This window comes from Carcharodon carcharias, chromosome 2 (assembly GCF_017639515.1).
Source record: "Carcharodon carcharias isolate sCarCar2 chromosome 2, sCarCar2.pri, whole genome shotgun sequence".
NCBI lineage: Eukaryota > Metazoa > Chordata > Chondrichthyes > Lamniformes > Lamnidae > Carcharodon > Carcharodon carcharias.
This window is the reverse complement of record NC_054468.1, coordinates 183,140,816-183,166,292: the sequence shown is the minus strand read 5'-3', so window position 1 is coordinate 183,166,292 and position 25,477 is coordinate 183,140,816. Positions and strand designations below refer to the sequence as shown.

Below are 25,477 nucleotides of genomic sequence, written 5' to 3'. Positions count from 1 at the left end.
GTATGTTGGATATAATATAGCAGAAAATTATTTCCACTTTGTCCTAATAAGAAAAACAAAGGAAACTAAAGAAAAGCAGAATTAAATAGGAAAACTTAAGAGAGAAAAAAGGATATTAACTGTAGAAAACAACATCAAATATTAGAAGATAAGATTATGGAAAGCCTCTTGTACTTATTAGAGAGGATTATTCCAAGCTCTTCATTAACCCACTTTTTGTTGCTTTACGTAACAATTTACATTATCCAGTTAAAAGCAGAAGGAAAACTCTATATATTTAAACAAGAATTCAACCCCATCAGCAACTTGATTCTAGAAAATCAGAATTCTTCACCTTTTGTCTGGGAAGCAATTGATGACATCTGCTTAATGAATCATGTCCCAAATTCGTGCTGATTAAACGAGCTAAAGGTGATTAATTCCCTGTGTGTATGAATGCGCATTAATCCTTGAATTGTTCCCTACCTCATCATACTATGACTGCAACTTCAGCCAGCCCCTTTCTACCAAGGTTGCGCAACATTGTTCGCTATATACAAGGCTTATTGTGGAAATCGGCTTAGACTGTCTCTATGGCAACTGCAAATCATAATAGGTGAGTGAGGGCTTCACCAGTGAATCATCTTCGTGATGGTAAAACGGAGGCAACAGGTCTTGAGCAAGAGGGTTCTTACTGTAGTCTTCCCGACCTGGTCCTCCCACCACGACCACACCGACCATCAATACTCAACGGGCCATCCAAAAATAAAGTGACCGCACGGGATCACATTGGATGTCTCACTTCACTGGCGTCTCAGCACACTTTTCAGATGTGAAAGACTCCACCTGTTCTAAATAAAGAGGCTTGGCTCTTAACGAGAGTAAGTGATGCACTTCGATATCGTCGGCATGTTGGTGCTTATGGACTCATCTGCTCTGTTTGCAGAAACATTGTCCGAATAGAGGGACAGACGGTTAATTGTAAACTGTTTAGGCTTTTGTTTTGTCTGGTTCCATTTGAAATTGAGGTTCATCTTTTGGTGTTAATGAAGGGAGAGAGAAAAATAGTAAAAAGTAAACGCATTAAATAACGATTATTATAAAGCAATATTCATCATCCATAATGGCATGATTTATTTTTGTCTCATAATGACAGTACATTAGCTAATATCATCATAAAGGTAGTGAATTTCTTGTGTGTTCAGGATAGTTTTCAGCAACATTATGTCCTGCAACCAACTATGGGGCAGACCATAATTCACTTAGTCAGTAGCTTAGAGGTGTGTGAACATTTATCGAAGAGCAAATGACCAAATGTTTGAAAGAGAGAAATGTGAAACAGCTACTAAGATTCTAGATTTAGGTAAGGCTGATTTCAATGGGATGAGACAGTCTACAGTAAACTGGGCAAATCTGTTGATGGGTGAAATGACAGAGGAATGGTGGGAGCTCAAAAAAGAATTTAACCTGAATCAGAGCAATTTAAACAATTTAGGGGCAAGAGTTCTACAAAACAACCATGAATGACTAAAGTAGTAACATAAAATTGTGAAAAAAGCATGCAAAAATGCAAAATGACAACACAGATCCTGTTATATGGGAAGGATACAAAGAGTAAAAATGGATAGTAAGGGGTATGAAAAGAAAATTGCAAGGAATAAAAATTTTACAATTAAATTAGGAAAAAGAGAGTAGTCAGCAACAATATGCGGCTTTTGAACTGAAAAGTAATATTGTTAATGAAAATACAGAAATGACGGACATGCTGTATGGTTACTTTGCATTATTATTTACAGTATAGGAAAAGTAAATTGAATATTTTTAAGGATGATAGATTCTTGTTAGACAAGGGAATCAAAGGTTTTCGGGGTTAGATGGGGACGTGGAAATCGAAACACAAGAAGATCAATCATGATCTTATTGAATGGCAGAGCAGGCTCAAGGGGCCAAATGATCCATTCCTGTTGCTATTTCTTATGTTCTTATGATAGCATGCTGGATATGCCAAGGAGACTAAAATGGAATCAGGATCAGGAATTCATCAAAATAAACAAAAGCAAATAACAGTAATGAAGAAAATAATGGCACAAAGGAGTGATAAATCCACAGGAACAAATGATTTCCAGGGTTTTAAAGGATATAGGTAAGAACATTGCAGTTGCTCTAACTAACATTTTCTAAAGTTCTCAATTTTGGAAACTTTCCTTCAGGTTATAACATTGCACATGTTGCTTTACTATTTAAGAAAGCTGAGAAAGGGAAAACAGCAAGTTATCGACCACTTAGTCTCTCATCTGTTGTTGGGAAATTACTAGAGGCTAGAATTGAGAATAAAGTGACCTTAGTTGGTAGCACTAAGTTAGCCTCTGAATTACTGGGCGCAAAAATCTATATCGATACTCCAGTGTAGTAATGAGTGAGTGCTGTTCTGTTGGAGGTTCCAACTTTCGGATGTTCCAACTTTTGGATGAGACATTAAACCAAAGCCCTACCTGCCTGTTGGGTGGATGTAGAAGGTTCTCACTCCTTTGTGCCATTATTTTCTTCATTACTGTTATTTGCTTATGTTAATTTTGGTGAATCCCTGATCCTGATTCCATTTTAGTTTCCTTGGGATATCCAGCATGCTATCATAAGAACGTAAGAAATAGGAACAGGAGTAGACCATTCAGCCCCTCGAGCCTGCTCCTCCTTTCGATAAGATAATTATTGAACGATTTCGAAGAACAGGGGAATAATCCCAATAGACTGGCCAATATTTATTTTTCCATCAACATCACAAAAACAGATTATCTGGTCATCCTCACATTGCTCTTTGTGTGGCTTTGTTGTGCACAAATTGGTTTCCATGTTACCTACATTACAATAATGATTCCCTACAAAAGTAGTTCATTAGCTGTGGAGCTCTTTGAAACATCCGGTGATCATGAAATGTGCTATATAAATGCAAATTATTTCATTTCTGATCAGAGAGAGCCAGCATAGATTTGAAAAGGGTAAGATATGCCTGACAGGTCTGCTTGAATTTTTGAAGAAGTGATTGATGTAGTGAACTGGGTAATGTCTACGGATATTATTTATATGGACTTCGAGAAGGCATTTGATAAAGTCCCTCATAAAAGACTGTTAGCTAAAGTTGAAGCTCATGGAATTGAAGGTGAATTATTGACCTGGTTAGAAAATTGGCTGAATGGCAGGAGACTAGGTTAGAGATCAAGGGCAGGCACACTAATTAACAGGATGAGCTGAGTTCTCAACTATGCATCATTGTTATTAATGGCTAAGATAATGGAAAAGAAAGCCACATATCCAAGTTTGCTGATAACCCAAACATAGGTGGGATTGTACAATTGTACACAGTATAGAGGAAAGCATGAGTTCACAAAGCGATGTTAATAGATTAAGTGAATGAGAAATCCTGTGACAAATTAATTTCAATGTAGGCAAGTGTGAGGTTGTCCAATTTTGACCTAAAATGATAGAACACAGTTCTTTATAAATGTTGAAAAGCCAGAAACAGCGGCGGTCCAAAGAAACTTGGGGGCCAATGTATGTGGATGATTCTAATACTATGAATAGTTACTGAAAATAACCAAGACTAAGGGAATATTGGCCTTTATTTGAGAGTCAGGGCCAAGCTCTCCGCAGGTTGGAGTCATACCTGGCACAAAGGGAAATGGTTGTGGTTGTTGGAGACCAATCATCTCCGTCCCAGAAGATCACTGCAGGCGTCCCTCAGGGTAATGTTCTAGGCATAACCATCTTCAGCTGCTTCCCTCCATCATGACGTCAGAAGTGGGGATGTTTGCTAATGATTGCATATCGTTCAGTACCAATCGCAACTCCTCAGACACTGAAGCAGTTTATGCCCACGTACAGCCAAAGCTGGACAACATTCAAGCTTGTGTTGGTAATTTGCAGGTAATATTTGTGCTACACAAGTGTTAGGCAATGACCATTTCCAACAAGGAAAAATCTAACCATTTTCCCATGACATTCCATGGCATTACCATTGCTGAATACCCCACCATCAACTTCCTAGGGGCTACCATTGACCAGAGACATAATTGGATCAGCTGAATAAATACTGTGGCTACAAGAGCAGGTTTAAGGCTGGGAATTCTGCAGTAAGTAATTCACCTTCTGATTCCCTAAAAGCCTGTCCACCGTTTACGAGGCATAAGTCAGGAGTGTGATGGAATAATTCTCCACTTGCCTGAAAGGTGCAGCTTCAATAGCAATCAAGAAGCTCGACACCATCCACCCTGCTTAAATGGCACTGCATTCACCATTTAAACATTCACTTCCTCCACCACTGGCACACAGTACCAGCAGTGTGGACTATCTACAAGATGCACTACAGCAACCTGCCAAAGCTCCTTTGACAGCACTTTCCAAACCTGCAACATCACTTAGAAGGGCAAGAACAACAGAGGCATTGGAAGACCATCACCTGCAAGTTCTGCTCCAAGCAACATACCATTCTGATGGACTGTAGCAGTTCAAGAAGGTAGCTCACCACCATCTTCTCAATTACAATTAAGGATGGGCAACAAATTCTGGCATTGCCAGTGATGCTCACATCCCAGGAATTAATAAAAAAAATCACAGTCTAGTAGGCTAGAATACAAGCGTGTTGAATTTATACTGCAGCTATACAAAGCCCTGTTTAGACTACATGTGGAGTACATTGTGCAGTCCCAGGCACCATATCTTGGGAAGAATGTATTAGCCCTGGAGGCCAGTGTAGATTTACCAGAATGATATCTGGAGTGAAAGTGCTAAATTGAGAAGAGATTACACAAATTAGGGTTGTATTCTCTGGAATTTAGAAGGGTAAGGGATGATTTGATTGAAATGCTCCCCTTAATATTGTGAAAAGATAGGATTGTAACTATTTCTGCTGGTTCAGAAGTCTAGCATGAGGGAGCATAGCCTAAAAGTTAAAGCCAGATCTCTTAGGAGTGAAATTAGGAAACACTTCTAGGATAAAAGCAAAGGGTTGTCGAAGTTTGGAACTTTCTACTGTAAAAGGCAATTTAGATGCTAGATCAATTGTTAATTTTAAATCTGGAATCAGGTCACAGATCAGCCATGATTTCATTGAAGGGTGGAATAGACTTGAACAGCTAAACAGCCCACTCCTATTCCTATGCTCATGCACACACATTTATTCTTGGCAGGTGAGTAAAAACTAATTATCTGATTTTGCATTGTTGGATGTTATGGGAACAAATTATCTTAATTTCAATCTTTTGTTAATTGAAATAGGTAAAGGTATATTTTAATTTCATTTATTAAATCTTGAATAATTGTTAGTATCATGGAATAAATGCAAACATTACTCAAAACTCAATGCAATAAACAATATTTTTACAATAAATACCAACTTATAAGCAGAACCAAGCTGCTGGAAAGGTAATTGGGAAGAATTAAAACAATTTGAAAAACAGTGTTGGAACATTATAGACAAGAATATCTGATACTCACTAACTTGAACACAAGCTTCAGTCAAACAGCTTTATTTGTCTTGAAATAAACAGAATATAAGATTTAAAGAAATAATTATCAGCCAGACACCATTAGAATTTACATCCTAATTTTATCCAGACCTTGAAAATCTACCATAACTTATAAAATCCTTTCGCACCTGCCTGTCCTACCCATATTATCAAAAAGATATTCACTATTAAAGAAGTCTACCATATTCCTTCATAAGACAAAAACCTTCACTTGCCTTCCTTTTATCCCAATTCCCAAAAGCTGAAAGCATCCACATAAATGAGCTTAGCAATCTATGTACTCAACTGATTTTTACTTCACACAAGATATTTTTCAAAAATCTCAATCATCTATTGACAACAACTTTTTAACACAATAACTTCTGGGCCACGGTGGCGTCATAATTGGGGGAGTATCCCAAAGATGCATTGGGGAAGCCCCCCCCCGTCCCCCTCTGGAAGTCCCCTGGTAAGGATTGCATGGCAATTTCCTGGGAAGTTCAATCTTCCATTGGGTAATTGCCCTGCAATTGGAACCATCCAAAAATACAATTTAAATCACAAGCTTTGGATGGTTCCAATTGTTTTACTAGAATAGGTAGGAAATGTTGGAAGAATTAAAACCACTTTTAACTCCTAGGTGACTATAGGACTGACCTGAAACCCCATGGGATTGCCCCACCCCAACCACCTGACCCCCAACCCTGACTGACCACCCAACCCCCACCCCCTGACCACCCAACTCACCCCACTGACCACCTGACCCCACCCGAATGCCCGACTCCCCTGACCATCCAACCCCCCCTGACTGACCCACCCCGACTAACCCGACCCCGTTGACCAGCCAACCGACCCCCACTATGACCACTTGACTCCCCCAACCAACCTTTCCAACTGACCTCCTCCTGACTGACCACCCAACTCCCACTCCTTCCTCACCACCTGACCTGCACACTCTCTGACCAACTGACCTCCCGTGACCACTCCCCCTGAACACCCGACATTTCCACAAACCCCCAATGCTACTCATGTAGCTTACAAACCTACTTTTTCCCAGTCTTCAGAAAGTGGCTGGAACTTTAATCTAACTTGCTTTACAGCAGTTAGAGTCAGAAGGTCGGGCGAGAAAGGAGCGCTGATTTCCAGGTAAGAAACTAAGAGCAGAGTGGCAATCTGACTCTGCCACTCCACGGAAGTTCAGGCCCCATATCTACCCTTTGTGCTAGCTACTTGTTTGTGGCTCAGATCTGCTACCTCTATAAAGTGCTGTCTCAGTGTTGAGAGATAGGTGACTAGGATGTTCCCACTAGATGTATCAGCTTTTGACAGCCCTTCTTTTGCATTAGTATGAGATTCTGGGCACATGTCTGAATCTCCCTAATGTGGAGACATTGGAAGGGGCCCAAGGGAAGGATATTCAGGGCCACTTACTAGAGAAACATTGATATTTGCATGCACACCCCACTGGCACAGGGCACAGGTTTAGTGATGCGACTGGTCAGTGTCAGTACCGGCCAGATCATCTCCATCAGGGCTTGGAGCCAACAACAACTTACATTTACATAGCACTTTTAACATAGTAAGAAAGAACAAGGTGCTAAACATGAGTGTTATTAAATATTTTTGACACCAAGCCATAGATAGAGATATCAGAACAGATGGCCAAAGTCTTGGAGGTAGGTTTTGGAAGCATTATAAAGGAGGAGACAGAGGTAGAAAGGTTTAGGGATGGAATTCTAGAATCACAGAATCACAGTGCAGAAGAGGCCCTTCAGCCCATCGAGTCTGCATCAACATGTGAGAAACACTTGACCTACCAACCTAATCCCATTTACCAGCACTTGGCCCATAGCCTTGAATGTTATGACATGCCAAGTGCTCATCCAGGTACTTTTTAAAGGATGTGAGGCAACCCGCCTCCACCACCCTCCCAGGCAGTGCATTCCAGACCATCACCCCACCCTCTGGGTAAAAAGATTTTCCTCATATCCCCCCTAAACCTCCTGCTCCTCACCTTGAACTTATGTCCCCTTGTGACTGACCCTTCAACTAAGGGGAAGAGCTGTTCCCTGTCCATGCCCCTCATTACCTTGTACACCTTGATCAGGTCACCCCTCAGTCTTCTCTGCTCCAACGAAAACAACCCAAGTCTATCCAACTGTTTTCATAACTTAAATGTTTCATCCCTGGCAACATCCTGGTGAATCTCCTCTGCATCCTCTCCAGTGCAACCGCATCCTTCCTTTGGTGTAGAGTTTAGGAGCAAGGCAGCTAACCCTTAACCCACCTAGTTAAGCAGTGGTATCTGTAACACCTGAACCTGCAATACCTGAAGTCACCTATGTCCTTAGCAGCTGTCCTTTGATGCTGCAGAAATTTCCAGGCTGTCATGGGTGCCGAAACTTTTCACTTGATGGGGGAAGGGCACAGTTCCATTTTTTTCTCACTCAATGGGCCAATGAGCAACGTTAAGAACATAATAACATAAGAACTAGGAGCAGGAGTAGGCAATTCAGCCTCTTGAGCCTGTCCCGCTATTCAATACGATCATGGCTGATCTCATTGCGGCCTCAACTCCAATTTTCTGCCCTCTCTTCATAACCTTTCAACCCGTTACTAATGAAAAATCTGTCTATCTCCTCCTTAAATTTATTCAGCGTCCTGGCATCCACTGCACTCTGAGGTAGTGAATTCCACAGATTCACGACCCTTTGAGAAAAGTAATTCCTCCTCATCTCTGATTTAAATCTACCACCCCTTAGCCTAAAACTATGACCTCTCATTCTAGGATGCCCCACAAGGGGAAACATCTGCTCCATGTCTACTTTGTCTATTTCCTTTAGCATCTTATATACCTCAATTAGATCTCCTCTCATTCTTCTAAACTCTAGTGAGTATAGGCCTAAACTGCTCAATCTCTCCTCATAAGACAAGCCCTGCATCCCTGGAATCAATCTAGTGAACCTCCTCTGAACAGCCTCCAATGCAACTACATCCTTCCTCAAGTAAGGGGACCAAAACTGTGCACAGTACTCCAGGTGTGGTCTTACCAATGCCTTGAACAGTTGCAACAACACTTCCCTATTTTTGTACTCTATTCCTTTAGTAATAAATGCCAAAATTCCATTTGCCTTCCTTATTACCTGCTGTACCTGCATACTAGCTTTCAGCGATTCATGTACGAGGACTCCCAGATCCCTCTGCACTGAAGCATTCTGAAGTTTCTCTCTATTTAAATAATAAATCGCCTTTTTATTCTTCCAACCAAAATGGATAACCTCACACATATCCACGTTAAACTCCATCTGCCAACTTTTGACCCATTCACCTAACCTGTCCATATCCATTTGTAAGTTTCTTATTTCTTCATTGTAACTTACTTTCCCACCTATTTTGGTGTCATCTGAAAATTTAGCTATAGTACTTTCTATCCCTGAATCCAAGTCATTAATATAGATTGTAAATAGTTGGGGCCCAAGGACCGAACCCTGTGGCACCCCAATAGTTACAGCTTGCCATCCAGAAAAAGACCCATTTATCCTGACTCTCTGCTTTCTGTTGGTTAGCCAATCCTTTATCCAAGCTAATATATTACCCCTAACTCCATGTGATCTTATCTTGTGTATTAATCCTTTGTGCGGCACCTTATCAAAGGCTTTCTGGAAGTCCAGATATACTACGTCTACAGGATCCCCATTATCCACTTGCTTGTCACATCTTCAAAGAACTCTAGCAAATTAGTCAAACATGATTTACTCTTCATAAAACCATGCTGACTCTAATGGATTGCATTTTGACTTTCCAAATGCCCCTTGCTACTTCCTTAATAATGGATTCCAACAATTTCCCAACTACAGACGTTAAACTAACTGGTCTATAGTTTCCTACTTTCTGCCTCCCCCCCTTTTTGAACAAGGGCATTATATTAGCATTTTTCCAATCCACTGGAACCTTTCCAGAATCCAGGGAATTTTGGAATATTATAGCCAATGCATCCACTACCTCCGCTGTCACTTCCTTTAAGACCCTGGGATGTAGGCCATCAGGTCCTGGGGACTTGTCACCCTTTAATTCCAATGGTTTGCTCAGTACTTTTTTACTAGTGATGATGATTGTTCTAAGTTCCTCCTTCTCTATACCCTCTGCACTACCTGTTACTATTGGGATGGTACTAGTGTCCTTCACCATGAAAATTGAGGCAAAATATTGATTAAACATCTCTGCCATTTCTGTGTTCCCCACTATTAACTCCCCAGCCTCATCCTCCTAGGGACCAACATTCACTTTAGCTACTCCCTTTCCTTTTATATACTTGTAGAAGCTTTTGCTATCAGCTTTTACATTTTGCACCAGTTTTCTTTCATAATTTACCTTTGCTCTTTTTATTTTTTTTAGTAACCCTTTGTTGATCTTTAAAAGTTTCCTAATCTTCCAGCCTGCCACTGACCTCTGCAATTTGTAATGCCTTAGTTTTTGCCTTTATGTTATCTTCAACTTCCTTGCTTAGCCATGGATGCTTTTTCCCCCTCTTATCATCTTTCTTCCTCTTTGAAATATATTTTACTTGGAAAGAATTGAATATCTCCTATATATCTGCCACTGTTCATCAACTGTCCTACATTGTAGTATTCCTGCCCAGCCCACTAGGGACAAATCTGCCCTCATGCCTATGTAGTTACCTTTGTTTAACTCCAGAACACTAGTGTGGGACTCAAGTTTCTCACTCTCAAGCTGAACTTGAAATTCTAGCATGCTATGATCACTCTTCCCTAGAGGATCCTTTACTTTGAGATTGTTAATTAATCCCATCTCACAACACAAAACCAAATCCAGAATAGCCTGCTCCCTGGTTGGTTCCACAACATATTGCTCCAAGAAACAATCTCTAATACATTCTATGACCTCCCCCTTGAGGCTACCCTTGCCAATTTGATTAGTCCAGTCTATATGCATATTAAAATCACCCATGATTATTGAAGTGCCTTTCTTACATGCTCCCAGTATTTCCTGGTTTATACTGTGCCCTACTGCTGAACTACTCTTTGGGGACCTATAGATTACTCCCACCAGGGACTTCTTTCCCTTACTATTTTTACCCAGACTGACTCTACGTCTTGCTCTTCAGTGCCTATATCGTTCCTCACTAAAGCACTGATCTCTTCCTTTACTAACAAAGCTACATCACCTCCTTTTCCTTCCTGCCTATCCTTTCGAAACACTGAGTACCCTTGGATATTCAACTCCCAAACCTGTTCTCCCTGTAACCACCTCTCAGTAATCGCCAGCGAATCATGCCTATTTATTTTTATTTACGCTGTGAACTCATTAGTTTTATTCTGAATGCTACGCACATTCAGATACAAAGCCTTTAAGTTTGCCCTATTGTCAATTTTCCCTACTCTTATATGATTCTTTGGTGCAATATGGTGTTCACTTTGTCCCTTCCTTTCACTTTTTGGTAACAATCAGCCTCATCACTAACCTGCACTCTTACGTTAAGCATAATTTTCAAAATAAAGTTGAGGTACAAAGAAAAGAAACAACGTGCTGAGCAAAAATAAAGCAATGCCAAACCACAAATTGATAATTTTAAAAAAATGATGTTTTAGGGTGGCTGAGTTGTACCATTAATGATAGAGCTAATCTGCAGCCACTTCTTGGGTGGAAATTTAACTTTATTTACAATATATTCAGCAGCAAGTATACATGTGCTTTCAACTCTAACTCTAACTCTACACTTACTGCTGATGTAGCCCACGCTACTCTCCTATTGGTTCATACAGAACATGTGATCTCCCTTAAAGATACATTGCACACTAAATAAAACCATAATTACTACATTCCTTCCTCCCTCAACTCGGCTATACATATTATATTTACAAGTACATATTTTTCAGGACAACATAATATTTACACTGGTTAAGGAATTTACAAGTTCAGTCTTTCAGGTGATTTCCTGGTACGTGTGGAATGTCGCAGCTCCACAACTTCAGATTCTTTGTCAGGAACCTCCTTTTCCGGAGTTGCTTGAACATCAGGTGCTTTGGTGGGCGCTTGCAGTACTATATCCTCAACTCTTACAGGAACATCAAACATGTCAGTCCTGAGTTGAGTTTCCTCAACAGGGAATGCAGACCCGGTCATGGTCACTGGTGGAACCAAATCTTGTTGATTTGTCTCTCTCTTCCTTAAATGGCCGACATGCTTACGGATGATTTGGCCTTTCACCTCCAGGTGGTAAGATAGCGGTCCAGTCATTGCACTCATTTCACCCAGTAACCACTTTGACCCTTTCCCGAAGTTCTTTACGTATACCGGCTCTCCCATGGTAAATTTCCTCTTGCGACTATGTCAGTCATGTCTAGTTTTCTGGCTTCCTTGATGCTTTTCCACCTCCCCCTCTAAATTCAGCATTATTAAGCTCAATGTCATCCTGAGACAGCGTTTCAACAATAGCTCCACAGGTGTTGTCAGAGGGGTAGTGCTATAATGAATAAGCGTGCTAGCTTGGTCACCAAGGAATCACCAGTTAGCTTTTTCATGCCTGCCTTAAATGTTTGAACTATCCTTTTGGAGAGTCTGTTTGAGGAAGGGTGGTACGGTACAGTTTTCATATGAGTGGTACCATTGAGGTTGATAAACAGTTAAAACTCAGCACTCCTAAATGTCATGCCGTTATCAGGAATGATTACTTCTGGTATTCCGTGAATGGCAAAACTCTGATGTAGTTTCTCAATTGTAGCAGCCGGCATTGGTGACTTCACCTCATATACGTCCAACCATTTTGAATGGATATCGGCAATGAGCAGAAACATTGTGCCCAGGAAAGGTCCAACATAGTCAATCTGTAACTGCACCCAAGATCTACCTGCCCAGGCCCATTGGTGTAATGGAGCTGTCACTGGCAACTTTTGCAGTTGCTGACATTGCACACAGTGCTTCACTAAACTCTCTATTTTGCCATCCATCCAGGCCACCATAGATAGCTGTGTGCTATGGTCTTCATTTGGGAAATTCCTGGGTGGGCACTGTGAAGTTCGATTAAAAGTGGCTCCCTTCCCTTTGGAGAAAGTATCACTCGTGCTCCCTACAATAAAATGCCACCCTGGCTGGGTATTTCATGTCTTCTGTTGAAGTACAGTTTCACTTAGTCAGATATGGGCTCCTGTGACCAACCATGTAGCATTTGCTCTTCTACTTGAAATAGGACTGGATCCCGACTTGTCCTGTTTCTGATCTGTCGAGCACATACTGGCGAGGAATCTGAGAAATTTAACAGTAAAACAAGTTCTTGTGGAACTGGGACATGCTCATCATTTTCTAGTAAAGGCAAATGACTAAGGGCATCAGTGTTTGCAATTTGATTGCCAGGCCTGTGTACAAAATTGTATTTGTATGCTGCCAGAATTAAGGCCCATCATTGTATTCTTGCTGAGGCTATGGGTGGTATAGCCTTGTCCTCATTAAATAATCCTAGCAATGGTTTGTGGTCTGAGGTGATTGTAAAATGGCAGCCATGAACATACTGGTGAAATTTCTTGCCATGAAAGATGGTGGACAGACCTTTTTCTATCTGCGTGTATCCCTTCCCACTGTGGTGAGCGTTCTCGATACATAACGTTTTGGCCGTCCAGTGCCGTCGTCCATCCGATGAGAGAGCACTGCTCCCACTCTGTAGGGAGATACGTCACATGTCAGCACCATTTCTTTTGTCTGGTCATAATGCACTAATAGATTGGATGAATGCAACAATTGTTTCACCTTTATGAAAGCTTCTTTCTGGGGCACCTCCTAAGACCAACATTGGTTCTTTTTGAGTAGAGAATGCAGGGGGGCCAGCACTGTAGACAACTTGAGTAAGAACTGCCCATAATAGTTGATCATTCCTAGGAACGATTTGAGTTCTGCGTTCTTTGGCACAGGAGCCTCTCTTATTGCTCTCACTTTCTCCTTAATTGGATGGAGGCCTTGTGAATCTACTCGGTGACCCAAATAGATTGCTTCCCTTGTTGGAATGTGCACTTTTCTTTTTTCTAGCGCAGACTTTAATCTCAATCTTCTTTTTGACTTCACTGTTGACCAGACTTCTCTCAAGTCTGTTCAGTTCAATGTCAACTTTTTCTCACAGGGCACATGGCACTGGCCTTGCCTTCATGAAGCAAGGGGTTGCTTCCGGATCCACGTGAAGGCCTTGGATTTTCCCTAGTTTGTCTTTGAAGATGGTGGTGTAATTTCTAAGTCGCACTGGTAGCCCACTTACTCTCAACTGGAAAATTTCAGCCCATTCTGACTTAATCTCCTTTAACCAATTTTGCCCCAGGAGGCTTGGCCCTTCACCTGCTACCACTATCAAGGGTAGCTTTGCTGTTTGGCTTCCATAATGGACAGTTACTCTGCTTATGCCTTTTACTTGAACATCTTCAACCGTATATGTTTTTAGTTTGTTGTCTGTTTCTTCTAAACTTAATGATGTTCACCATTATTCAAATATCTGAAGGTATGTTCCCCAATTACTGTAGTGGAAGCTCCTGTGTCCACTTCATTCTAACAGGTTTGCCATTTACTTTCACTGTGATAAATATTGGTTCTGTCTTTCCAGCTTTCAGTTTAAACAATGAGTAAATGTCTGAATTTGTTGTTTCAGTTTCTTCTACATTGTAGATTTCATTGGGCTTCTTCTTCTGTTTACAAGCCTGATTGAATCTTTCCTTGCACTGCCTCATTATATGTCCATTTCTATGACAAAAGCAGTGTTCGATTTTTTTAAACTGCCAATCGCTAAAAGATTGATTGATTCCATCTCTATTAAAATTATTCTTCGATTTCACTGCTAAGTTCTTTTTCTTTATTCTTCGGCTAGTGGGGGCTGTTCCCTGCTTCTCGGCAGAGTCTCACTTTTTCGTGTTACTTTCGTCTGAGGTTTCCCGCCCGATGTGGAGGACTGTGCCACTTTGTGCACCCTGCATTGCTTTTGAATGGCTTACTGTGCTTTCTTTGACCAGCGCTATCTCTAGCGCCTTCTTGAAATCTAGATTCATTTCGGACAATCATCTTTTCTGAATAGAGTCCTCTTTCACAATAAACAATCTCTGAGCAAGTCATTGAGAATCATACCGTACTCATAATATTCCATTAGCTGCTTCAAATTTGCCACGTAGCATGCAATTGTCTAACCCAGTGCTCTATTTCATGAATTAAACCTGAACTTCTGCATCATGACTGAAGGCTTTGATTGAACATGACTCTTCACGAGGTCCACCAATTCATCGAAATTTTTCGAATCTGGGGCACTGAGAAACTTTGAATCAAACCATAGATTTTGCTCACACAAGTACTCAAGAGGATCGCTCACCTCTTCTCTTCCCCATAATTTCGTTCACTTGAAAAAAGAATGTGAGGTGTTCTATGTATTGAGACCAATCATCTGTCGTGGTTCAAAAGAATGAGTTCTCCCAAATTGTGGCATTTTAAGATGGGTTAACTTGTTTGATTCTAACAGAGCTTACTACTTACCATCACTGGGTGAGGTACAGTGCTGATTTCTTTTTAACTTGATTTCTTCTGTTCAATCCTGTTCTATCCTCATCACCAGTTTGTTGTAGGGTGGCAGAGTTATACTATTAGTGATAGAGTTGATCTGCACACATTTCTTGGGTGGTAACTTTAATTTATTTACAATATACTCAGCAGCAACTATACGTGTGCTTTCAACTCCAACTCTATATCAACTCTGACTGCTGGGGTAGTGCGCACTACTCTTCCATTGGTTACTACAGATCATGTGATCTTCCTTAACAAGTACTATTCTTAAAGGTACATTGCACACTAAATAAAACCATAATTACCACCATTTGAATGTGTGGGGACAGAAACTGTTTGTCTGGCTCACTCCCAATCTCTTGATGCTCATTTGCCCTCACCGATGGTGTGAGTGGGTGTGATTGTGTGTTGGTGTGTAGGGGTGAGGGTGAGTCGGAACCCTGGGACTCTGAGTGAGCCAGACACACTAATCCTCCCATGCTCATTCACTCTTTCTCTCTCCTGACACACTCAATCTCTCCCACATTCATGCATTCTCTCTCTCTCTCTCTCACTTACTCTCTGTCCCACACTCACTCACTCTCACTCTCCACGCTTGCTCCTCCTTTCTCTCTCCCTCATTCACTCACTCTCTCTCCCCCACACTGATGCACTCCCTCTCTTACCCATGCCATTGGGCAGCAAATCTCTTCACCCTCACCGTTCCTGCTTGAATTACTGCATCCAACCTCTTCTAGCCCAGCAGCTAGTTCCTCCTCCACCCAGCCAAGCCTGGCCCAGCCGAGGCAGGGGGTGATGGCAAAGTGGAATTGTCACTGGACTAGTAATCCAGAGATCCAGGGTAATGCTCTGGGGACCTAGGTTTGAATCCCACCTTGGCAGATGATGGAATTTGAATTCAATAAAATTCTGGAATGGAAAGTCTAATGATGACCATGAAACCATTGTCAATTGTTGTAAAACCCTATCTGGTTCACTAATGCCCATTAGGGAAGGAAATCTGCTGTCCTTACCTGGTCTGACCAACATGTGAGTCCAGACCCACAGCATTGTGGTTGACTCTTAAATATCCTCTCTAAACTTGGGCAAATAGGGATGGGTAATAAATGCTGGCCTGGCTAGTGACACCCACATCCCATGAATGAATAAAAACAAAAAGCCCAGCAGTATCTTTGCTCCCCCTGGAACCCAGCCAGGCCTAGGCCCAGCCCAGTCCAGCAGAGTCTTCCTCCCCAGTCTGACCCAGCAGCATCTTCCTCCCCAGTCTGGCCCAGCAGTTTCTTCCTTTTCCACCCGGCCTGGCCCAGCCAGGCCTGGCAGCATCTTCCTCCCCCACCTAGCCCTGCAGCCTCTCTCTTTCTCTCTCCCGCCAATACCTCTTTTCCGGAGCATACTCACTGTCATCATTGTTGCTGCTCCTCCAATCACAGACTGCTTCTCTCTCACATTAGCTGCTTTTTAAAATTCATTCATGGGATGTGGATGCTGCTGGATGGTCAGCATTTATTGCCCATCTCTAACTGCCCTTGAGAAGGTGGTGGTGAGCTGTCTTCTTGAACCGCTCCAGTCCATGTAGTGTAAGTACACTCACAGTGCTTATAGTGAGGGAGTTCCAGGATTTTGACCCAGCGACAGTGAATGAATCAAGTCAGGATGGTGAGTGGCTTGGAGGGGAACTTCCAGGCAGTGGTGTTCCCATCTGTATGCTGCCCTTGTTCTTCCAGATAGTAGCGGTCATGGGTTTGGAAGGTGCTGTCTAAGGAGCCTTGGTGAGTTCCTGCAATGCATCTTGTAGATGGTACACACTGTTGCCACTTGTAAGTGTATCAGCAGCAAACACAGGAGAGGAATGGCCTGTCATTGGAGGAGCAGTTTCTTTCAGAACATTCCACTTACTGGCATTTTGAAAACTGACTCCAGGGGCCACACTGGGGATCTTCACTGGCCACATTCGGATTGCAGGTGGTGCGGTGGACAAGGCTGTTCCAGGGTGTTGTTTTGGTTGTGGGATGTTTTCGGCAATGTGTTGCAGATATGAGTTGTGGGCGCTCTCCATTTGTTCATTTCTTCAACAATATGTCTACACCATCTCCACATGTGATCAATGTTTCCTAACAATCCAATATTCAATTTTTCAATTCAGTTCAATACACTTTATTGTCTTTATGGACATTTACTGTGGGTAAAATGCATAACCAGCAGAAAAGGAAGAAAGTTATATAGCAATATAACAACCTTATAACACTAAAGTGCAGCACTAACATCACGGCCAAAGAGAATGTAAAAGATTAAGATAGAAGAAAGAGTCTTAGGTCTTCATGCTCCCTCCCAGCGCAGGTATATTCGATAACTATGCCTAAATTAGTGACAACAAATGTATAATAACCCAGCTTTTGGGAATCTGAAATAAAAACTGAAAATGTTCTTTCAAAGGCTCGGTCCGCTGGCTCCTCAGACAAGGTTGATCATTTCTCCACCTTCTGTGCAGGACTGATACTCTGTCTTTCTTCCACATCCTAGTCTTTGTTCTCACTAGTGCTCCGTTCACTGATAGCACTTCTAATTCAGGAGCTACTTTTCCCCAAGTGGCTGCCTTTGTACTGGTGCATGAACAATTGGGTGGCTAGATGCAGTTGGTGAGGAAGTGGTAATTATGCTTCAGGCAGCTAATTGTTCAGAGGAACAGTTGGGCTGGTCAGGAGCCTGGCTATTGTCATCCACTCCTCAATCACGAGTCAAGAATATGTTTGTGTGGATACTTGCTGACAGGCGCTGGTATTCGCTGTCGAGATTTACATGTGAAGAGTAGACATTTGGAAGAGGTATTTGGGACAATCCCGTTACATGAGTCTCTGCCTTCAAGAAAAGGAAAGGTGAAAAGTAGAAGAGCAAAAATGAAATTAATTTCAAAACTTAATCTCCATTCAAATTGTGATGTTATTTAGGTAAGGATAAACTCTTCACCCAATGTGTATGTCTTTATCATATCATTATACATACATTATTTATAAATGTGAAATTGACAATCATACCATTGGCCAAACCAAATAATACAGAGGTAAATAACCAACTAGTTTGCTTCTCTTCAAGTTTTCATGAATTTCTCATGAGATGCCTTTGAAATACAACAAATCCATTAACCAGATTCTATTAATATCAATCAATGAAATTTTCTGAAATGAATAAAAATTTGAGTCTACAGTGTGATTTAAATAATATCAGAATAACTGTTTATTCTGTGCATTATTTGTATTTTCACTCAATTAAGTTTTACTCTTCTACATTCATATGCATATCTAAAATCAGAGTACCATATTTACACTTCAAACACCAAAGGAAAGATTCCTGATCTTATTAATAGCTAATATCAGTAAAACTCATGTAGCTGGCAGGATTGTCAAGCTCTTCAAGCAGTCTTTTAAAATTAGTTTTGCTTGAATTATAGAAAAATAGAATTGTAGAACAATATAGAAACAATGGATTCCTTCTAGTCCATTATGCCTGTGCCAGGTGTTTGAAAAAACTAACAAGCTGGTCTCACCTCCCTGTTGTTCCCCCATTGCCTTGCATTGTTTTCCTTTCCAATATCATTTCATTCCCTTTTTAAAGTTATTAATAAACCTGCTTTCAGACAGTATATCCCAGATCATCATAACTCATTGCATAATTTCTTTGTCTTTGTGTTGCCTCTGATTTCTTTTCTAATTAACTTAAAATGGTATCCTCCGGTTACCAACCTTTCTGTGACTGGAAACAGTTTCTCCTTACTTACTCCTTTATTTCATGATTGTGAACACCTCTGTTAAACCTCCTCTTAACCCTTTCTACTTTAGGAAACAAACCCATTTCTCCCAGTAATGGGAGTCTTTCATTCCTGGTACCATTCAAGTTGGTCTCCCCTGTACCCTCTCCAAGTCTTTGACATCCTTTTAAAAGCATGGTGCCCAGATTTGGCCACAATACCCCAGTTTGTGCCTAACTATTATTTTATAAAGGTTTAGCAGAATTTCCTTGCTTTTGTACCCTATGCCTTTAATTATAAAGTCAAGAATCCCATATGTTCTTAACAGTCTTAACAAATTGTATTGCTACTTTCAAAGACTTATGTACTTACATTTCCGTGTCCCTTTTTTCTGCACTCCCTTTTAAAACTGTACTATTTAGTTTACAGGGCTTCTGCTCATTCTTCTTATCAAAATTAATCACTTCACTTTTCTCTGTGTCAAATTTCAATTACCATGTGTTTGGCCATTAATTTCACCAGTCTGTCAATATTGTCATGAAGTCTGTTATTATCTTCCTTGCTATTTACGATATATTTTCCAGTTTTGTGTCATCTGCAAACTTTGAAAATATGCCCTAAATACCCAAATCCAGGTTATTAATATTTGTTAAAAGAGCAATGGCTTGAACATCAAATCATGGAGAACAAAGGAGTATTGATTCATCAGCTGGCAGAGGGTAGAATGTGATAATCAGTAGGATATTTCCTTCCCCAGGTTTGACCTGATGCCATGAGACTCCATTGGGTCCAGGGTCACTGTTGAGGACTCCCAGGAAACTCCCTTCCAACTGTGCACCACTGTGCTGCTGCCACCTCTAGTTGTGTGGCGATGAAGGAGTCTGGGACATTGGTTGTAGGTAGAATTCTGTTATTATGGCAAGGTCAGGCTGTTGCCTAGTCTGTTGGACAGTTGTCCCAATTTTGGCACAAGTCCCCAGATGTTAGTGAAAAGGTCTTTGCAGGGTCAACTGGGCAGGGTGTGGCTTTGTTCTTTCTAGTGCCTAAGTTGATGCTGGGTGGTCTGACTGTTTTCACTCTTATTCGACTTTTGTGTAGTGGTTTGATGCAACTAAGTGGCTTGCTAAGCCATTTCAGAGGGCAGTTAGGAGTCAACCACATCATTGTGGCTCTGGTGTCACACGTAGGCCAGATTGGGTTTAGACAGCAGACTTTTTCAACAATCTGGTATCTTCATGATCATCACTCTGTGTTTATCTTTTATTCCAGATTTATTAATTAATTGAATTTAAATTCCCCCAACTGCCATGGTGAGATTTGAACTTGCATCTCTGCAGCATTAGTCCAGGTTTCTGGATTACTAGTACATTAACCTTACCACTATGCTATCTTCCTATGTATTCTCATAAAAGAGTACTTCATCCAGTTCTAAACAAGCAGTTCAAATTGCATTAAGAACAGTTACTGAACGTTTATTTATCACAGTTGTCTTCAATGGTTGAGCTCGAAAAGGTAAAGAATTCTAATGTATCTTTAAGAGAGAATTGTTTAGATCACTAAGTTTTCTTTAATGTACTTTCAGAAAACAACATATCAGTGAACAATGTCCATCGCTTCCTGGTTTAAATGGAGCGAGCCTTATCAAAGTTACTCCCAAAGGAACCCCACAGATGTGATCATTGAAACCCTCATGATGGAACTTAGCTGGCAGTTGAAACAAGCTGAGAAAATGCAGAGAGCGCGAGAAGACGAGTACAGGAAGATGAAAACAGGTGTAGACTACAACTGGCTCATCAGTCATCCCAAACATAGTTATGAAGTGTCCCCAGGGGAGAGGCTAGAACTTGAGGAAGCATGTTCCAAAATCCACCCTTCTTACTGTGGACCTGTGGTACTCAGGTAATGTGATGCAATCTTATATTTGGCTGGTGTCTGGATGACATGGATATTTCTAACTATCAACAAATTTGCACAAACTAAACTAATTAAGGGATCTTAAAAGAAGAACTAACATTTGGATAATTGGGCTCCATGGAAAGACGATATTGTCAATCACTCAATATTTCTTGTATATGAAGCTTCAATTGATACTATTGGCTCATAGGATGCATGGTGCACTGTAATGTTTTGTAGCTTGGAGCTCCAACAACATCTTTCTGTTCAATACTGAGCTGCCATTATCTTTATTGTTATGCCTTATGGATTCCCTCTCCTAAGTTTCAAGGGCCTTTTTGACAATGAACTTTGCTAATTTCCAGCTTTACACTTACAAGCTGTGAGTATAGTGTCCAGCACTCATAATGAACCGTAACAGCTCAGGTGAGAAGCTGCTGTCTCTAGTCGCTTTTAGCAATATGCAGCATTGCTGTTAAGAGGCAGCATCTTGGAGTATGTGCAAATGCAACCTGATGGACTAAAACATCCACAGCTGCAAGGATGCCCACCATAGCTGTCAGGATCCTTCTTTACATATGCATATCGTGACATCAGCAGAATCAGACTGAGCAGGGAAGCTGCTGAAGCTTTCCCGCTAGTTTAAAGATATCCAGAACTTATCAGAATGAGGGGGTTGAGAAATATAAGGTTTCTGTGGCTAGAAAGAGCAGGAGTGCTCATTCAGGCTCTGCAAGGAAAGCTGAGGCCTCCACTGTCCTGTGTTCTTCCCCCATCCCCACTTCAGAAATGTGAGATCACTGTGAAATGCCCTTTGAATTCAGTCCCATCAGCTACCTTACATCTGTAGATGACCTTGGGCTGCATAATTTTATATTGCTTCCCACTGATCTTCCACCTGTTCTGGGCAAGAAGTCAGCTAGCAGAATTTAAACATAGCCTGAGTATTATTATAATCCCATTTCTGGAAAATTAATTGAGTTTTCACATCTTTTTGCTACTCATTTACTCAAACCCTGCCCAGGATTAAGATTGTGACAAATTCAGTCATGTACCGGTACTTCATTATTTCACCCACCACCTGTGCCCCCCACCCCTCCTTGCCTCACCCTCTTACAACTATGGGTTGCTTGTGCTAACAACCACAGGCCCTCAAGCTTACTTTCCCATGTTTCCCTCCATGCTTGGACCTTGGACTCTGGCTATCCATTTATCTTTGACAATAATTTTTCCACCCTTGAGCTACTATCCCTGTATCCAACTGTCAATTCCATCTTCATGCCCAATTGATTGCTATCCCTAACCCTCTATTTGTAGCCTCCAGTCTTCATGTTACTTCTTCAGTGATGGCAATACATAGGAACTGGCAATTTGCTTCTTAATACCCTTTTAACGCTATGGTCTGTTTATTGTGCTTATGGGTTTCCTAGTTATGAAGGGAAACAACTGATACCGGTTTGATGGAGTTGGAAAGAGGCAGAAGGAATGTATTAGGATAATTCCTTTATCCTTTTTTTAATAACAGTTTTGAAAAGATGAGTCAGTAAAATGCCTGACAATTAACTTAATTTATTATTGTTTCAAAACATTTATCTTAAGATTACACAAAGTTCTAGACCTAGGATAGCATGTAGTACTCTGGATGTAAAGAATTTCCTGGAAATTGTGGATGATGTTTATCCAAAGCTGTTCATTGTACTTTATCTTGAAGGGGGCCAGAATTCCAACTGAGCTTTGTATCTCTTATGCCATTTAAAGAAAATAAACATTTATTGTCTAATTCTTGCTAAGATTATCTTTGTTTGGAGTTTTATCACCCTTTGATCATTGGACATACTATCATATGGTAACAATTGCTCCTTACGGACAAATTTTTGCATGGTGTAAACATAAAATCATCTTACTCAAAATGAACAGGTCGCATTCTCAGAAATGCAGCATATGGTATTTTGCAAAATATAGCATTATGATAGAATCGTGAAGCACAGTTTTCCATACTGCTGCAAAACACAATACTTATCTTGAGTATCATCACCATCCCTGAAGGCTCAAAGCATTTGAATGACTAACATGAGAAGTAACAAGTAAAAAAGCTTTAATTTAGTACGTAATTGGTGCAAATGGCTTATCTGATGGCTCTACATAATCAGAGCTATTGAATCACACCTACAAAGGATTATAATGGCTTGAAAGTTTAGGAACAATTCTGTTGCATCTTTATTATGCATTCATCCATACTTCATTGTGTATTTGACAGGGTGAAACAGAATGTTTGTTGCCATAGGAGCTACAGCAATGACAATGGATTAATTGTTCTAGCTACAAATATAGGCATTTCTCTTCAACAGCTGTATCTATGAAACCACAAGCAATTTGTTTTCCAAAAGCATTTATGATTAAGTGTAACTTTTTAAAAATACAGGCAGACCTTTCATGGTGTTACCCACAGAGGATAGTGATGTGTCATGTGTTAAACTCACCCAATAACTCATAGCACAACCAGGCAGAAAGAGTTGTTCAGCGGTGCTATTTCAAGGGCTCATCCACTACAGACAGGTTGGTTTGACAATGACATCTGCTATCAAACTTCTGGGTATTTCTTGGACTGTTTTCTGATGGTGGAAACTTAATTCTGACTGCTGACAAGAAGGTTTTGTGTGCCTTTAAAGCAATTTTACTGGAGTCATGGGTAGTCTGGCATAACTGACTTTGGGGCTGGAGGGAGAAGGGAAGCAGTGATTGAGAGAGAATGAACAGTTGGGAAAAGGGGGGAGGATGAGTGCATTGTGTTGGAAGCCATATCCACAGCATGTATTCAGGAAGCACTTCTCCTATCTCAACTTCTCATGCAAGCCATGCTTGAGACCTCTATGCTTCATGAAGGAGACTGTCACTGAGCTATGCCACCTACTGCAGCCACAACTTTAGCCTCAAATCAGGACATGGACACAATTAACTGGCTGTCAAGATTACTGTAGCACTTAGTCTTTACGCAACAGGCTCCTTCACGCCTGCAGCAATTGATATCAGCAATATCTCACAGGTTATAGCCTACCCTTGTAACAGAGAAAATGTTGAGGCTCTCTGATCAAGGAGAAGGTAAATGCTTATAAACTCCATTCTGGATCATGTGGGGTATCAAGGGCCAGAGTGCAATCATGACATTTAAATGGAAGCAGCAAGTGCCTGCTTCAATATGGATGCACCTTGATCAGAGCATAAGTTGTAGAGTAGGTTTGGAGTGTGTCTGTGGTGCCACTCCTGGAAGACAGGTGGATTAGCCCTCCTCATAGGAAGGCCAATCTGAGAAGTCCTTTAAAGTACTTCTGGTGTTAAGCAGGCAAATAAATCTTTTTTTATTCATTCGCGGGATGTGGGCTTTGCTGGCTGGGCCAGTATTTATTGCCCATTCCTAGTTGTCCTCGAGAAGGTGGTGGTGAGCTGCCATCTTGAACTGCTGTAGTCCATGTGATGTAGGTACACCCAAAGTGCTGTTGGGAAGGGAGTTCCAGCATTTTCACCCAGTGACAGTGAAGGAATGGCAATATATTTCCAAGTCAGGATGGTGAGTGACTTGGAGGGGAACTTTCAGGTGGTAGTGTTCCCATCTATCTGCTGCCCTTGTCCTTCTAGATGGTAGTGGCCATGGGTTTGGAAGGTGCTGTCTAAGGAGCCTTAGTGATTTCCTGCAGTGCATCTTGTAGATGGTACACATTGCTGCTACTGTGTGTCAGTGGTGGAGGGAGTGAATGTTTGTGGATGTGGTGCCAATCAAGTCGGCTGCTTTGTTCCGGATGGTGTCAAGCTTTGTGAGTGTTGTGGGAGCTGCACTCATCCAGGCAAGTGGAGAGTATTCCATCACACTCCTTGCTTGTGCCTTGCAGATGGTGGGTAGGCTTTGGTGAGTCAGGAGATGAGTTACTCATCGCAGGATTCCTAGCCTCTGACTTGCTTTTGTAACCACAGTATTTATATGGAGCATGGTTCCTACTGAATGTGTGGGATCACTTAATTATACATTTTAATTAAGATTTCCATTTGATATCCAGGTTTCGCCAGATGATCGCTGAATATGAGCCAGAGGTGCAGGAAGTGTCACAATTATTCCGATCTGTTCTACAGGATGCTTCGGAGCAAATGAAGGAAGATCAAGATACAAAAAAGCTGACCAGGCAATGGAACAAGAAACGGACATTGAGTCTCTCCATGATGATATTTAAATCACGAGTAAGGATCTATCCTTTCAGCAGTAATATTAAGACCGTCTCAGAGAACGTGGAACAAGGCTTCGTGTCAGCCAGACGAGTATGGAGTATGCCAGAGTTTAAAACTGCTAAAGAGTTCTGATGGAATGCACAATTTATAATTTTCTAATAGAAATGATTGTATAGAGGTGATTAGATATCTTTAATTATTGAATTTTAGATTGATATTTACCTTTCAGCAATGTGACTGTTGTGAATGTGCATGGCCTGCCTACGAATGTCATTAACATTTGCAATTGTGAACGCTCAGATGAGAATTTGAGTGGCCTATTCTTGACACAGTGCGGATGAAATTAGTTTCGCGCTAAAGTGTGAAACGGACGATTGTGAGTTAGCTGTCTGTTTTACACTGCGACAAATTTTCTTCACTATCGAATGCCAGCTGCACTCCCATTGAACCCAACTGTAGATAATTGTGATTTATTAGAATATGGTATTGGTATACCATGGGAGATTTGTTTTTGAGGATTAGAAAAATCCATTAGCACTGTAAGTGTTCTCGCAGCAATCCTTTTCACAGCTGAATCTCTATACTGCACAATCAAGTGAAAAATCCA

At 41.1% G+C, this 25,477-nt stretch overlaps 1 protein-coding gene across 1 annotated transcript; it reads left to right on the top strand.

Annotated features, from left to right (window-relative positions):
• The first annotated feature begins 843 nt into the window (after nt 1–843).
• Nucleotides 844–25,002, top strand: rd3 (retinal degeneration 3, GUCY2D regulator). The gene is made up of 3 exons (XM_041182895.1): nt 844–860; nt 20,345–20,661; nt 24,705–25,002. The coding sequence occupies exons 2-3, from the start codon at nt 20,366–20,368 to the stop codon at nt 25,000–25,002; spliced, it is 594 nt and encodes a 197-aa protein (XP_041038829.1). The 5' UTR covers nt 844–860; nt 20,345–20,365.
• The last annotated feature ends 475 nt before the right edge of the window (nt 25,003–25,477 follow it).

What these genes read in the sequence shown, in the direction of transcription:
- rd3 (XM_041182895.1), top strand. Translation starts at nt 20,366, where the DNA reads ATGTCCATCGCTTCCTGGTTTAAATGGAGCGAGCCTTATCAAAGTTAC. An exon ending in TGTGGACCTGTGGTACTCAG is followed by an intron (nt 20,662 to 24,704) that starts GTAATGTGATGC and finishes TTTGATATCCAG; the next exon opens with GTTTCGCCAGATGATCGCTG.